Source organism: Phasianus colchicus, chromosome 1 (assembly GCF_987193195.1).
Source record: "Phasianus colchicus chromosome 1, bPhaCol1.hap1.1, whole genome shotgun sequence".
Lineage (NCBI taxonomy): Eukaryota > Metazoa > Chordata > Aves > Galliformes > Phasianidae > Phasianus > Phasianus colchicus.
Window position 1 is genome coordinate 132711525 of NC_143436.1, and position 15253 is coordinate 132726777.

The 15253-nt window shown below is 38.9% G+C and overlaps 1 protein-coding gene and 1 long non-coding RNA gene across 7 annotated transcripts in view; one reads left to right on the forward strand and one right to left on the reverse strand.

Moving 5' to 3' along the window:
• GABRB3 (gamma-aminobutyric acid type A receptor subunit beta3) overlaps positions 1-15253 on the forward strand; it is a 109108-nt gene that overhangs the window by 60674 nt on the left and 33181 nt on the right. For 2 of the 6 annotated variants that reach the window (XM_031605271.2, XM_090126807.1), the window contains exon 1: positions 14057-14210. The exons of 2 other annotated variants lie outside the window; for them this stretch is intronic. In XM_031605271.2, coding sequence (XP_031461131.1) covers positions 14148-14210 — 63 coding nt within the window. In that variant the 5' untranslated portion in view covers positions 14057-14147. Of the gene's footprint in view, positions 1-14056; positions 14216-14373; positions 14482-15253 lie in introns of those variants that run through there. 2 more of the 6 variants (XM_031605272.2, XM_090126815.1) reach the window with 2 other exon arrangements.
• On the reverse strand, positions 4274-14004 carry LOC116236566 (uncharacterized). Its single transcript, XR_004168565.1, has 3 exons — positions 13801-14004; positions 7403-7529; positions 4274-4522 (listed from the first exon to the last, which is right to left on the reverse strand). It is a non-coding gene; the product is annotated as an uncharacterized LOC116236566 (long non-coding RNA).

Consider the following 15253-nt stretch of genomic DNA (forward strand, 5'->3'; position numbering starts at 1 on the left):
GCACTGACTCTACCCCCCCAAAAAAAGATGAGTCTTGGCTTTTCCCAGGGAAACAGAGTTCTTCTCTTTACTATGGTACTTTCATCCTTTGATATGTATCTTTTCTTAACAGTGAGGGTGATGGAGCACTGGAATGGGCTGCCCAGAGAGGTAGTGAGGTCTCCTTTTTTGGATATATTCAAGACTCACCTGGACGCCTACCTGTGCAGCCTGCTGTAGAGAGCCTGCTTTGCAGGGGGGTTGGACTCAATGATCTCTGGAGGTCCCTTCCAGCCCCTACAATTCTGTGATTCTATGATCTTTAGAAAGAGATTAAAGTCTAGCTTCTGATTTAAATCCAACTGGTGACCAGTAATGAGTGGTCTTCCCCAGGGGCTGTTTAATATATATTTTTTTCTTTCTGGCTTTGGAAATATTTCCATCCTTTCATTAGAAGTATAGGTTCTCTAGTGAAAATGTACCTATGCAAATACTGCATCTCCTTTAGATCAGAGTACTTGTCAAGATTCTTAGGATAGTGCATTAGGGTTAGGGTTTTTTGCTTTTCTTCTCCCCTCTACTTTCAATGAAGGGAAATGACAGATTAATATTAACACTATTATTAATATTAACACTAATATTAATATTGACACTGGAGCATGTGCAAAGAACAGTAAAGCTGGTGAAGTTACTAGAAAACAAGACATATGAGGAATGGTTGAGGGAGCTGGTGCTCTTCAGTCTGGAGAAGAGAAGGCTCAGGGGAGATCTCATCGCTCTCTACAGCCACTTGACAGGAGGCTTCAGTGAGGCAGGTGAATGACTTTTTTCTTAGGTGATATGAAAAGATATGAGGAAATGGCCTCAGGTTGTACCAGGGGATGTTTAGACTGTCTATCAGAAAGAATTTCTTCATGGACAAGATGGCCAGGCATTGGATGTAGCTGCCATTGGAGGTGGTAAAGTAACTATCCTTGGAGGTATTTAAGAGATTTGAGTGTGGCATTAAGGGATGTGGTCTGGTATTGGGAGTCAGTAGATCAGGTAGATGGTTGGGCTTGGTGATCTTGAAGATTTTTTCTCACCTAAACAATTCTACAATTCCAAAACCACTATTAGACTTCATCACAGCAGAACATTTCAGATCATCTTCATCTCCACTGCATGGATTCTTCCAATACTTAAACTAAATTGTACCCATACAAATGGTTAAAAACTCACTTGCAATGTTTCTGTGTGAAGTGCTTTCTTCTTGTGTAGTGACAGCTGCCTCAAATGAATATGGTTTCATCATTATAGTTGGAGGCCTTGCTAACAACTTCATTCCCATTTGTAAATTTTTAAACCTGTCAGGACTGTACAGTATTATGATAGCATTGTTCATGTTTTCTTCTGAGGAGAAAACAGTGAAGCACTCTGTAATTAACTCAGTCAAGTGTAAAAACATTAAGAATGAGAATAATATTGCTGAACTAAGATTGCTGAGGATTTTCTGCTTAAAATTTTTTTCTAACTTCGCAGTTGTAGTGATCAGTGAGAAGAAGTGATTATACCCCAAAATATTAATGAATATTTTGAGTAATAAGTATTTTGAGTTAAGAGTGTCAGGGTTTTTTTCTGCCTATAAAGAATGAATGAATAAAAAAATCAGTGAAGATGAAATATTCAGAATAGGAAAATGATGTTTAGAAGTAAATTTTGGAAATTTCTTAAAAAGAATTTGGTTAAAACAACTGAAGGAAATTTGAGCAGCCTGGAAGAAACATAATGTGTGCCACGTATGAGAGAAGCAAGTAAGGAAATAGAATGACTGCATCAGGATAGTTTGGTTGAAATCTACTGTGACTCATTCCTTGCTAATAAATAACTTTAATTACTGCCAACAGTTATTTTTAGATGCTTTTGAGGAACTGATTTGAAACCTATGTAATTCAAAGAAATTCCAAATGGCTAAGTGGCGTTTCCTTAATTTTTAAGTAACCATGTGGTTAGACATGAATGAACTGCTTCTCTCTTCTATGAATATCTTTTGTTCTGTAACACAATGCTAAAACATATAGCAAGATCAGTCCGTGGAAAGTACCAGCAAGAAAGGGACCCATGGTCTCCCATTTTGTCATATGTGTAAATCAGGATAATCAGAATGTTTCTAGCTGAACTTTGGAAACTTTCCTCTTCCTTCTGTTTCTGCTCGCTGAATTCGTGAGCTGGTAGATTTGAGCCTAGATGAAACAGATAGCACATGAAAATGTGTTCATATCGATAAAAGCATTAGATGTTAGGTGGTTTCAATGATCTGTATTTTTTTCCAAGGCAGGGAGTTAAATTTACTAATTAGATGTTTGGAGTGATTTAGGCTAGTGAGGTGTAAACTGCTTGCATCTAACAGTAAATGAAGTTGATGCACAGCAGTATGACAAGAGGCAACACACAGCAACCAGCAAATTTCTGAAGACCAGCCCTGCAGAACTGCAGGAATGTTTGTTATTCCCAGCACTTTTGTAAGGAGAAGAAATACTTATTAAAACATAGTCACGTAAACATAAATGCTAGCTTGCAGAAAAAAAGTCTGATTCTAGCACCTTGAAATGTTGTTTTTCAGTTTCTGCGCTGTTACATCCGTGTGAACTCTTAAGTTCACATTAGAAAAATAAGCAGAAATCTATAGATCTGATTTGATGATATTGTGGCAACAAGCGTAATCTAAATGGTGCATAAGGGCAGAAGCGAGTAAGGAAGAATACATCTGGAGGAAGAAGTATGATTTCTGTAGAAGATGGGAAGCATTTAAGAGCACAGACCAAATCAGATATACTCAACAACAAAAATACAGCAAAGAGGATGAAGCTCCAGTGGCATAAACTATATAATATCTGACTGTAGGTGGAATACTAAAAGAACAATAAATTAAGATTTTGCCTGAGAACTAACTCAGTTTACAGAAGGAAAAGGTGATATCTTGCAGGCTCACTCTGACTGAATCTGAGAGAAAAGTCTCACTCTGAAAGGAGGGAAGTGTACATGTTCAATTCTGGGTTGTATTCGGTCGTGCATCAGAGCATTTTACACAAATCATTACTTTATTGTTTACTGGGAGAAAATGACATCTCCTTTACATGAGTGCAACTTCATCAAAATATGTAGTAGCATAATGTTCGCTGACCCTGGCCCATTATTTATAAATTGTCTGAATTCAGTCCAGAATCTGAAATGCTCAACAGAAATTGTGCAGCTTTTGTCCTATGGTTCTATTCTAGAGAACACTTATCCAGGCATCGATATGTCATAGATCTGGTGCATTAAGCCCCTGAAAATGCTCACAACTAACTGCAGATACATGTAAACTGCACACTGTCACTGTTTTTGAAGGTCTTCTCAGTACTTCTTCTCCTAGTGCTTTCTTTGTCAAAAGGGCTTCCATGTTTTTTCATGGGCTTCCATACTTCTTTTTGGTGAGGCAGCCCATCAGCAGATGGCATCATGTATCTCCACACACCATACAGTTGTAGCTTGGCACTATCACCTCTCCAGTACCACTGGACACAGTGCATATTGTTTCACATGCTCTTGAGGTGCATCTTCAATTTCCAGGCTCACACTGGTGTATGCGTGCATTGCAAAGTATGCACTTCAATAGAACTGAGATACGTAAACTAGTTGGTGGCGTTAGCCCTAAGTGTACTTGGACAGGTTCCACAACTTCAGATTTAGTTCAGTTTCTACTTTTAGCACTATAAATTATCTAAAATAAACTCCTTGAATCTTTCATCCATGACGATCAATGACAGCAACCGTTGAATCAGACCAGAATTAAGTACGAAACTGATACTTCCAAATGCAATTGATACATTTTTCTTCCCATAAATTAGAAAAAAAATCTGATTAATTTATTATGATTAAGCCCCATTAAAATTTGAACCATTTATTTGATGAGATTTTTGGAAAATGCTTAAGATCATAGGTAATGTAGGAGCCCACATCGTAACTTCACCTTGACACCTTTGGAAAAAAAAACCCACCCATTGCCTGTTTTTATATGAATTGGAGTTCATTTTAAGTCTGCATGGAAAAGGTTAGTGCAGAATGATGAGGCAGCATGGCTGAGTGGTTCCCCAGGCAGTCACTTGTAAACTGACTTGGAATACATCCAAACATGCAGACTTACTATTTCCTTCCCTAGAAGCAGGATAAACAGTCCAGACACATCCTGACTGCTTGTTGAGCTAAGACATAAGTGCACACATCCCCGCTCCCTCATACTACCCAGTTTGAAAGAAATCAGCGAATGTGCAGGAAGAAAGTCATGGTTTATTGCATTTTTCATTTCACTGAGCTTAACAGGCCAGTGTTTTATCCATCCAGCAAGCTATCTTCCCCTGGACTTTCACTGGCCCTTCTCTGTACCTCTCCCGATTGAAGTTTTTGAGCAAAGGTATCCATAGCTTATTTTAGTTGAAATTTTAACTGTTATCTTATGTAGTGGCACTGCTACTTCCACACTGCTCTGCTCCAGACTGCTTCACCCTCTTCAGGAAGTTCATATCTGCCAAAAAGAGAATTTAAGTAACTGGAATACGTTGTGAATGTATGACAGTTGATGCAGTTCTAACCTTACAAAAAGCAGCGGTTAATTTTTCACAGTTCTTGCTATAATTTGTATCTGTCATAACTAGAAACACCACATGACCTCACATTTCATAGTCCTCTTTTTTTTTTTTTTTTTGTAATCAAAGGAAAGTCAGTCAATTCTGATAATATAAAGTATCTAAAATAAATTCTTGCATTCCAAAAAAGCAATATTACCTACTGATATTTTTCAAATCAACTTTAAGTAAGTTTTCTAGAATTCATGGCTTCGGGTAAAGATCTTGAAAAAGTTGCTCCAGTCACTGAGTCTTCATGTATTTCAGGTGGCTCGTAAATGAGCAACAAATTACTTTTCTGAAATGGTAACGTTAACTGTAAAACAGTGATTTTTTCAACTCTTAGGTGAGGTTACTGGAAACATGAGTTAGTGTGACAGGAAGCTGCTGAATGTTTCTCTCATGTGCATTAGCACAGAGTCAGGATTTAAAGCCTGCATGCCTGCACGTACAAATGCAGGTATCATCGATGTATCTGGTAAGAAAAATAAATCATTTATATTTATGTGTGTGTAGTTATGTTATCAGGCACCCACTTTATGTATCCACTTGTAATATTTCTGCCAAGTCATGTTATTCTAATCACAACACATACATCGATATTTCTTACTAATGGCCTTTTCTAAGCATAAAATAAATCACTCTACTGGAGAACAGGGTCTGAATTCGTAGAAAGTCAATTCTTTTATTAGTGCAAATGTGTTTGTTACAGCTAGTTGTAAAAGACGACCAATCAGCCATATTTTTCAAATAGATCCATTTCTTTCTGTAGGGTCGGAGTAAAAAATGTATTTCCCAGTGTAGCATCCGATGCTTTAATGTACTCAACATCCTCCAGCAGCTCTTACACTGAAGGCCAGCTGCTGGGTTGGGGATAATGTATAAAAGCTGGCCAAATAAGAAGAAATATGAAAATATGAAGAAGTGTGAAATGAAGCTGGACATAATCTGGTGTGTTATCTCATAAAAGAGATGATATAAAACTAGCTCAGAACCCAACCAACTTTACACTCGGTGTAAATAATGCAACTTCCTCATCTGCTTCAGATGATGTTCCTCCTGCAACAGTTGTTGGCATTCATTTTGTCCTGATTGCATCTCCCTAGAAACCCATCACACCCTCTTTCTGCAGTAGATTTTATAACCCCATAGAACCCAGCAGTGTCACCAGGATCAGACAGGCGGGGATCTGTCAGAAATAGGGACACACAGCCAGAAGCTTCTCCCTTGAACAGAAACAAGACCCTACATGTCAGGCAAACAGTGTGGTCTGCCTGGAGGCTTGCAGGGCAGTTGCATGGTAGCAGCAGCCAGCTGGGTGCTGCATTGTCCTGTGGCAAGGCAGCCAAGTCCAAGAGCTGTGCTGCTAACAGCCAACTTTAAATCAGGGGCTGCACACATGGGTGAGGATGGCGGAGGGGCTGTATGAGGGGCTGTAAGGTTGGAGGAGTTTAAGGAGACAGATGTGGAGAAGGGAGCCACAGCGGATTCGTAGCTAAACTGCCATCTCCTGAAGGAGACCAGAATTCTGTCTGTATTCGTTTTGTTGTATTGAAAAGGGAAAATGCAGTTTAGCTGGGGTCTTAGCCAATTAAAAAAAATCACTCAAATAAAATGTGAATGGTGTTGCAGTAGGAAAATAAGGTCAAGAATATTAGCCTTATCAATCAACATAAATTGGGAAGAACACAGTTCTGGCTTCAAGCTCCCAACTAATTTAAATTTCACATAGACTAAATATATCTACATCTTCAAACAGTATTTTCACTTTGAATAATGTATCTCTTGTGTTTATTTGCTAACTTCCCAACTGTAAAATAGATATTTTAGCTATCTGATTCATTACCGTGTCATTTGCTTCAAAGGCATTTTACCTCTACTTCACAAAATCTAATTTTTTCATGATCGTATTTATGCTATGCATATGCGGGTATCGAAAGGTAATAATTAGATGCATCTGCTTACATTTGCCAGGAGCAGATGTTAGACAAATTAAGATGAACATAACTATCACTCAACATCATTAAAGAAGCAACTCTAATAATTTCTGAATTTTGACAGGCAGTTAAATATTCTGCATTGGCATATTTATGCTATTTGCAAAAATCTCATGTACAAAACTATCTTCATATGCAGCTGAATGAAAAATGAATTGTGTAAGTGTTCCAGGTCACAGTTTCTACTTCCATTCACCCTGGAATAGCAAGTTGTCAGCCCTGACAGCAGTGCTTATTAACACCGTGGGATAATCACACCAGCTCACAAACAGCAGAATCCTAACTGACTCAATAGAGTACTTCAGGAAGATAAGGACATAGGAGCCATGTTGTTGATTTGGACCAAAAGTTCATCCTGGCATGTTATTTCCAACTCTTGCCAATGGTGAAGGCTTAAGAAGAGTAGAAGAATAGGACTAGAATAAATCATGGTATATGTTTGATATTTGCTCAGCATCAAACTATACAACAGCTCAAGGGTTTCTGAGACCTCTGCATATTTCTGATGTCAAGTAGTGGGTAAGAGCTGCCCAGTTTAAACACATGCAACCGTATGCATATGTATGAAAAGAAAGAGTATTCTTTCATGTGTTTTGAACTCGACATCTGGTAATTCCTTCTGCTTCTCTCTGTTTTTTTTACAAATGTGGAAGTTTTGGGAGAGTTGGACTCAGTGATCTCTTGAGATCTTTTCCAACCCCTGAAATTCTGTGATTCTGTGATTCTGCGATTCTGCAGTTCTCTTCCACAACATTGATATTTGTACAGACATCTACAATATACCTCTTGGCTGCTTCATTTCCATGCAGAAAAGTCCCTCTGTGTTTTGTCCTGTCTTTATGTAGGACATGTTCTGAACCTTTCATTATCCTTTCTGGCAGTTCTTGGGACACTGTTATGCTCTGCCCTGCTGGGGATGAGAACCATAACTGCATTCAGTATTTAGTATGTAAATTCACAAAAAAGTTGTGGTACAATGATTTTTTTTTTTTTTTTTTTTTAATTTCTTTTCCAAACAGCCTTGATAATCTGTTTGCTTATTCAGAATTCACAGAATATAGAACTGATCTCTTCACAAAACTGCTGATTGATAACACAACTTTTTTTTTTCTGGAGTGATCTTGGTTAGCTCAGAAACTACTACTCCTTTTGTAATTAGGATTACTTTTTTCACTATTTCCTTCACTTTCCATCAGTATTGAATTTTATCTTTATAATTACCAAGCATTCAGAATGCTGCTATCCTTCTGCATGTTTCATTTTTACTGTTCTGAGAAATACCGTAGCAAATATAAATAGTTTAATGTGCATCCCCTGTCTGTGCTTTTTATGAGGATAATGACTGGAATGGAGCCCTGAACAGAACCTCATTCAGGTCTGCTTCTGACCTCTGCTGTTGTGAAAACTGACTATTAGGTTCTGATGTTTGTTTCTTCTATTTTGTCTGGTCATTAATTCATGGCTTTGTTGTTCTACAGGGACCATTTGATGATTTTTTTATAAGCCCTTAGCAGATCATTACTGTAGTTTTGGCTTGTTTTTGGATTTTGTTTGGTTTTTACTTATCTTTTTATTTGTTTCTTCTTGTTTAGATGTGACTTCATATTTTTAAATGCATTTCTCCCTTATAATAAAATTATTTAACTGAAATACTGGAGGTAGAATCAAAGATAGGCTGCTTGGGTGAATGTAGGAACGGACAAAGTGATGAGGAAGGCCAAGGCCTATTTAGAATTAAATCTAGCTAGGGATGTCAAGGATAACAAGAAAAGTTTCTTCAAATACATCAATATAAAGAGGAAAACTAGGGAAAATGGGGGCCCACTATTGAATGGAGCAAGGACCCTGGTGGCAGCAGATGCACAGAAGGTAGAGATATTGAATGTTGTATTTGCTTCAATCTTCACCTACTAAGACAGCCCTCAGAAAACCTGTCCCCAGAGACCAGGGAGAAAGTCTGGAGAGAGAAAGACTTTCCCTGGTTGAGGAGGATTGCATTAGAGATCGTTTAGGCAAACTTGACACCCACAGGACCATGGCTCTTGTGGGATGTATCCATGAGTGTTGAGAGAGCTGCTGGACATCATTGCTAGGCTGCTCTCATCTTTGAAAGGTCATGGCAATCAGGATGAGTGCCTAAGGACTAGAAGAAGGCAAATGTCAGCCCAGTCTTCAAAAAAGGGCAAGAAGGAAGACCCAGTCAGCCTCATCTCAATCTCTGGAAAGGTGATGGAACAAGTAATCCTGGAGGCCATCCCTAAGCATGTGGGAAACAAGAAGGGGGTCAGGAGTACTCAGCATAGATTCTCAAAAGGAAATCGTGTTTAACCAACCTCATTGCCTTCTGTGGTGGGACAACTGGCTGTACAGATGAGAAGAGAGCAGTAGATGTTGTCTACCTGGACTTCAGAAATATGTGACCTAGAGGGCCCTCCTGGAGAGTGGAGGCTGGACTAGATGATCTGCAGAGGTTCTTTTGAATCTCAACTACGCTGTGAAATTTCAATCATTCTTTGTTTTTTACTCAAAAGTAATTTTTTATATACAGAAGCCCATGTTATGATGACTGTAAACAGCCTTTTCTTCAATTTGGAAACAAGTTTCTTAATTTTTATATGATTTACTTTTTGAAATTAAATATTATTTTCACAAAACTTTAGACTTCTCTTGGTTTTAAAAGATTATTTCCTAATTCCATCAGGGTTATGGTATTAGTAGTCTCCAGCAGCTTTTTGACACGTTACTTATGCATTGCTCACAACCAAGTCTTGTTTTGTTTCAAGTTTCACCAAAAACTCTTCAACGAATCAGTCATCAGTGGTATCATTTAGCATTGTATCACACTCCAACCTGACACTTATCCAGTCTATGTGATGGTGACTGAAGTTTTTCATTACTAATTTGTTTTTTCACTGCCTCTTAGATCTCTCTTGGCACCTCAGTGACACCGTTGTCATCTTGATTAGGCAGCAGTAATTTATTTCTATTATTTTTGTAGGCCTGGAGTTTTAATCCATACAAATCATATGTGCAAAGTTTTCTTTATCAATATATCTTTCTTTTTCTTGCCTATATAGTTTGCTTTGTGTTGTGTTCTAATTAATTGCTTGCTTCTATTAAATCTCTGATGTTCATATTACATCAGTATTCGCGCTTCCAACCAGTTATCCTAGTTCCTTCATTTTACTGTACCATTTCAGTAGCTGCTGGTTGCTTATTTTTCTATGCTATATTTAAATAGTATTTTTGAGTTTAAGATAAGCTCAACTTTTGTCCTATATGAGTTTTACCATCTCCTTTCTATCTCAAGGACATAAATATTTTATCATTTCAGCCCTTTATGATTCATCACTCAAAGCTAGATTTTTTTCTGCATTTTAATTCAGCCCCCTTCTCTTGACTTCCGATTTTACAGTCCCAGCAGCTTGATCTGAACTTTGTTTAGCTATACAGACTTAGCGTGTTCCAAAAGTTGTGTCTAAACCTTTCATCCTCACACTGATGTCTGAGAGACTGATTCTACTGCCAGCATGAAAAAGCACTGCTGAAACAAGAGCAGAGATAGATGATCAAGAATATAATTGTCGTATTCAAGGAGGCTATCTGACTATTCTAACAGAAGTGCTCTGCAGAATACTAATCTCAGGCTGAAACCAACATCATATAATGTACACTACTAATACTTCTTTTGGTCACCCAAATGCCTAATGGGGAACATGATTTCTTGCCTCCTAAATGTGCTTTGCTGTGTCTGAGGATCTGACAATGGCGTATGAATTAGGTAGGTAACTGAACAGTGTTTGTAGGCTGTATCTGTGGTAGGAAGAATCCAGCTGTTCGATAACTGGACTTATTTTGCATTTAATGATTGTCACTGAAATCAGCACATCCACTTAGCTCAAGTGAATGCAAGTAATTGTTCTGTAGGAAAAGTGTTAACAAATAGCAGATTAATTGTATAGTGAGAGAAAAACTGTTTGTGTCAGTGAAATATAGAGACTAAGTACAAAGTTCTCAATATTTTCACAAAGATGCCAGGAAAATAGAAATATCTACTTCTGCCCTTCCAGTTGGTACTATGTTAAGAGAAAAGCTGCAGTACACATCTAGTGCTTTCTGCGTTTGATCACTTGAAGTAAACACTGCAGAATGCATTCACAAATGTTCCTTTGTGCAGATGTCCTGTATTGCACATATGTGCTAGTGTTAGAAAATAGTCTTGTGAAAAATACATTTACCGTAGATAGATGAAGAGAAAAGTAACCAACATAGAATCCACAGCAGGATCAGTTTTGCTCTAAGTGTTCAAAGTAGATGCAAACCCCTGGGAGCGTCAGCTGTCATCAGAGAATTCTGCTTTAAAAAGCCATGGTATTAAAACTGGAAATTTGGAAGATCAGTTGTTAAATATGCGTTGCATGCTGATCGCTTAGACTGTACTGTTTGTGGCTTCAGAACTTGGGCAACAGCATAGCTTGAAACCCTCCTTACTTATTTCTGCAATGATACATCTTGCTTCCCTAATTACAAAAGCTATTAGCAGCTCTTTGCAGAGTGTTCAGATCACATGCAAGAGGGGAAACATCCCCTCAGCAAGCCATTTTCCTTTAAAATCTCTCAGCCTAATTTTTTAAAGGGCACTGGCAGGGGACGCTTTCTTTTCCACTTCTTTCACAAGCAAGAAGTTTGTGTGGGGGTTGAATATCACGTATGCTTGCAGTATTTCTTTTTGGATGCAGCATTTGTCTTTTTTAAACTAATTTATTTTGCATTTTTTTAACAAGTTTTAAGAGTACTGCTGTCACATGATCTGTTTACTCTACCTGCAGTAATGAGATTTTAGAAAAAGCATCGTTTTCCTTTTGACTTCCCATGCATCCCAATTTTATCGCTGCAGAATGTGAAATTGGACTTAACATTACTGATAGGGTGAAATAATGAAGTCAGGGAAGCTGGAATTGCAAGTAATTAGTCTGACAGAATGGACAGAGACTGAGCACCCCTTGTCTGCCCTGGCAGCCAAGACCTGTCCCACAACCCCCATGAGCAGGAACAGATAGTTGAATGCAGCAGGGCAGCTTCAGCACTGAGCACTGAGCAGCCCCTGGAGACAGAGTCAGGCCAAGGTCAGGATGGGACGTGAGACCATGGCTGGTCCCTGATTGAGGCCATGGTCAGGCAGGACAGGCCTTCAGGAGTTGCAGCCCAGCCCTGTTGTGGCCTTCCTGGGGCAGAGGCTGGTGGCCCTGGGTCAACATGGAGGTCTGGGCAGGCTGGGTACAGTGAGGTCTGTGTGTGCCCTCTGAGCCCACCACAGCCACACAGCATGTGCTGCAGTATTGATATGTACGTGGAGAATGTTTCAAGTTATGCATTGTAAAACCATTTGATGGCCAGTAGGTTCTCACTCACTTTCTCAAATGGCATTTTGTTGCCTTTCCTGAACAGGATTTCCTTTAAGAATATTTGGTGGCTCAGATAATCGCAGACAGCAAGTAGGAATTTGGGCATCAGCCTTGATGCTTTAGCACCAGTGAGACTGGCTGGTTCCCAAGTCAGAAAATAAATAGATTTGAAGGTGAGAAAATTTAAGATGTTTTGGAGTAAATATTCCTTTTTTAAAACAAAAAGTGTGGATGAGAACAGACATGTATTTCAGTTTTCATTCAAGTGCATGTTTTCCTTAGCCCTCGGCTCCTAAATATAGTGTTGTTTTATTTTTTAACGCTTGGGTGATTAAAAAAATATTACACAAGTTCTGAAGTTTCTTTAAAAAGGTCTTTTGACAATTCCGTAGTGGAAAAAAGACTGCAGAATTTTCAGCCTGAAATATGGCTTTCACTGAAGATGGTTTTAGATGGTTTTCATGTTCAGTGACAGCAAATAAGAATGGCACAGTTATGTGCTTTGAATACTGTGACCATGAATGCAATTGTGTACATACAACTATGGAAGTAGTTGCTAATTCCATCACTGCTGCCCTGGGACACCTTACAGACACTAAAGGGATTAGATGTACAACAGAAAGCAGTGAAGAAATATGACAAGTAGCGTCAATGTGTAGAGCTCTCTTTATTTCACTTTTCCTTCAGATTTTTACTGATATTTCAGGTAATGTCAAAGAGGGCTATAATGCAACGTATTTCTGGAAAGAATAACATAGAAGTGTGACATTCTCTGAAATGAGTACCAAATAGATCCCAAATTTTTAATCTCTGCTCCTATCTCATAGCTGGCAAGAAATCCCATAGCTTTAAGATTTTAGGGCACTAGCTCAGTTCTGTAACTCAGTGGTGGCACATCCCGTGACTGTGTAGGAGGAACACTCCATTACCTGTCAGTTCCCATCTTTGTAAGGTCAGCTGCTTCAATCGTGGGAACCAGCTGACAGCTAATAGAGGTTGATTTTTTTCCTCCCTGTAGGTTGTTAGCAGGATTTCAATTAGTGTAATTAAACGTACCTGTTTTCTTGAGGTCCTGTCAGCTCTAAAATAAATAAATTGGCTCTGCATGTAACAGGTTCAGTGTTCCACTAAGCCTAGTTTTATTTTTTCTTTCTGATAAGTGACTTTTTTTTTTTTTTTAGAGTGTATATGTATTATTAATCTCATTTTTTGTTACCTTTTGAGTGTATAACATAAGCATTCAAAAATTTTTATTCTTTTCCTCTGTTTTTTTTTTTTTTTTTTTTTTGAGAACTCCATCAGATGGTGATTTTTACGTTTCATCTGTCCATTATCAAGTGGGTTTTGATTGCAGTTTTCCACACAATTTTGGGCAGCTCTGGAAGGGTATAGCATGCTTCTTTTAGCTAGCTTTCTGCCAGTATATCAGAAGGCATTATATCACCCATGTGTGAATTTTTTGTTTATGTTAGCTTTCCTTTGATCAGCCCTTTGGGAATGGAAGCTCCTGGTTACTTAAAAGTCTCTGGTGTCGAGACCTACAATACTCTGAATCAGAGAAAGAATATTCTAAGCACTCTTCCCCCTACCTGTGAAGAATTAGATAACCTAGACTGTCTTCTTGTCCTGACTTATGTCCTTGGACTGAAATATTTGCAAGAGCCTTATTTCTGTCTCCATATTTGCCTGCCAAAGTTCTAGCCAAGTGCTTGCTCTCATGGCAGCTAGTGTGCTCTAGAGCATCCCAAGACTAGGATGGCATCACCATAAACTTACTATGTGTAGAGCTGCACATGAGGGGAGAAGCCAATGTCCAGCTTTTGAAGGGTAAGCTCTCATGGCTGCAGCAGGAACGTGCTGTGAGGCAGCCATAGGTGAACGCTGCCTGATTACTCCCTTTCTTCCTACCCAGAAGCTTCTCCTCTCTGATAGTGACCACCACTTCTCCCCAGAAAGCTGGGGAGAATGCTGCTGGGGCTGGTTGCTATGTCAACTATGTGTGCAGAAAGCCCAGTGCTGGTTGGTATGGCAACCTCCTCAGAGCGCCAAGAGATGCTCAGTGGGGGAACCGGTTCCTTGGAGATGGAAACTCCTGTGCCAAAGGCTGGGAGAGGACAAGAGTGATGCGGACTATCACTTATTTATTTGGAAAACTACATTTTGAAGCATCAAATGGGCTCTTCAAGGCTAAGTATTTCCTTTACCTATCTATAACTCCCTGTGCTTCAGTAGAAGTAGGAAAAAATAATGGTCACTCGGTATAAAGGATATGAAGATAACATGGATATACAGAGGATCAAAGTGAAATTAGTGTAACTGAGATACCTTAACACTGTACTTTCTTAACAGAAGGATATTTTATCCACACGGTAGAGAAAACGTGCCATGTTTTCAACCTGTCATTATTGTAGAGTTTCCAAATGGTGTTGGACAGAAGTCTGAATCAGGATCTCATAGGTGAGATAAATCTTTAATATAACAGGGAGACTACAAAATGTTAGAAGATGTTTTGGCGACAGAGGGTATATGTGTGTGAGCGTGTGTCTGTGTGCATGTGTCCATCTCCTTCACTCGAGTGCTTGTGAACTACTAACACCAGTCTCATGCAAGGTTCTGACCAGAAAGTTCTCTTGTAAAAGGCTTTGCAAAGCAATAGGCATTCACTGACAACTGACAAAGTAATATACAGTTTGTATTGGGAAAATCACAGAATCACAGAATGGCCAGGGTTGGAAGGGACCTCAAGGATCATGAATCTTCAATGTCCCTGCCACATGCAGGGCCACCAACCTCCACATTTAATACTAGACCAGGCTGCCCAGGGCCCCATCCAATCTGGCCTTGAACACCTCCAGGAACGGGGCATCCACAACCTCTGTGGGCAGCCTGTTCCAGCACCTCACCACTCTCATAGTAAAGAACTTAATCAAATTGACAATGGGTAAAATATAATGGATAATGTTTTTTCTATAGCGTGAATATTTTTGAACCTTTTAGAACATTTTGAATTCTCAGAAAAAATGTTTAAGTGGAGCTCAGACACTTGAATAGTATTGCTGGTAAGTTCTGACTTCTTAAGGCTAGCCATTCTGAATGTCTTTATTATTCATGTTTAACTGTAACTGAATTAATGTGTGCATGAACTATTTCTCAGGTCTTTTCTGTGTATAGTGGGGGAACAGATTTACAGCTGTCTTGTCATGCATAGGATTCATGAGTTTGGCTTTGC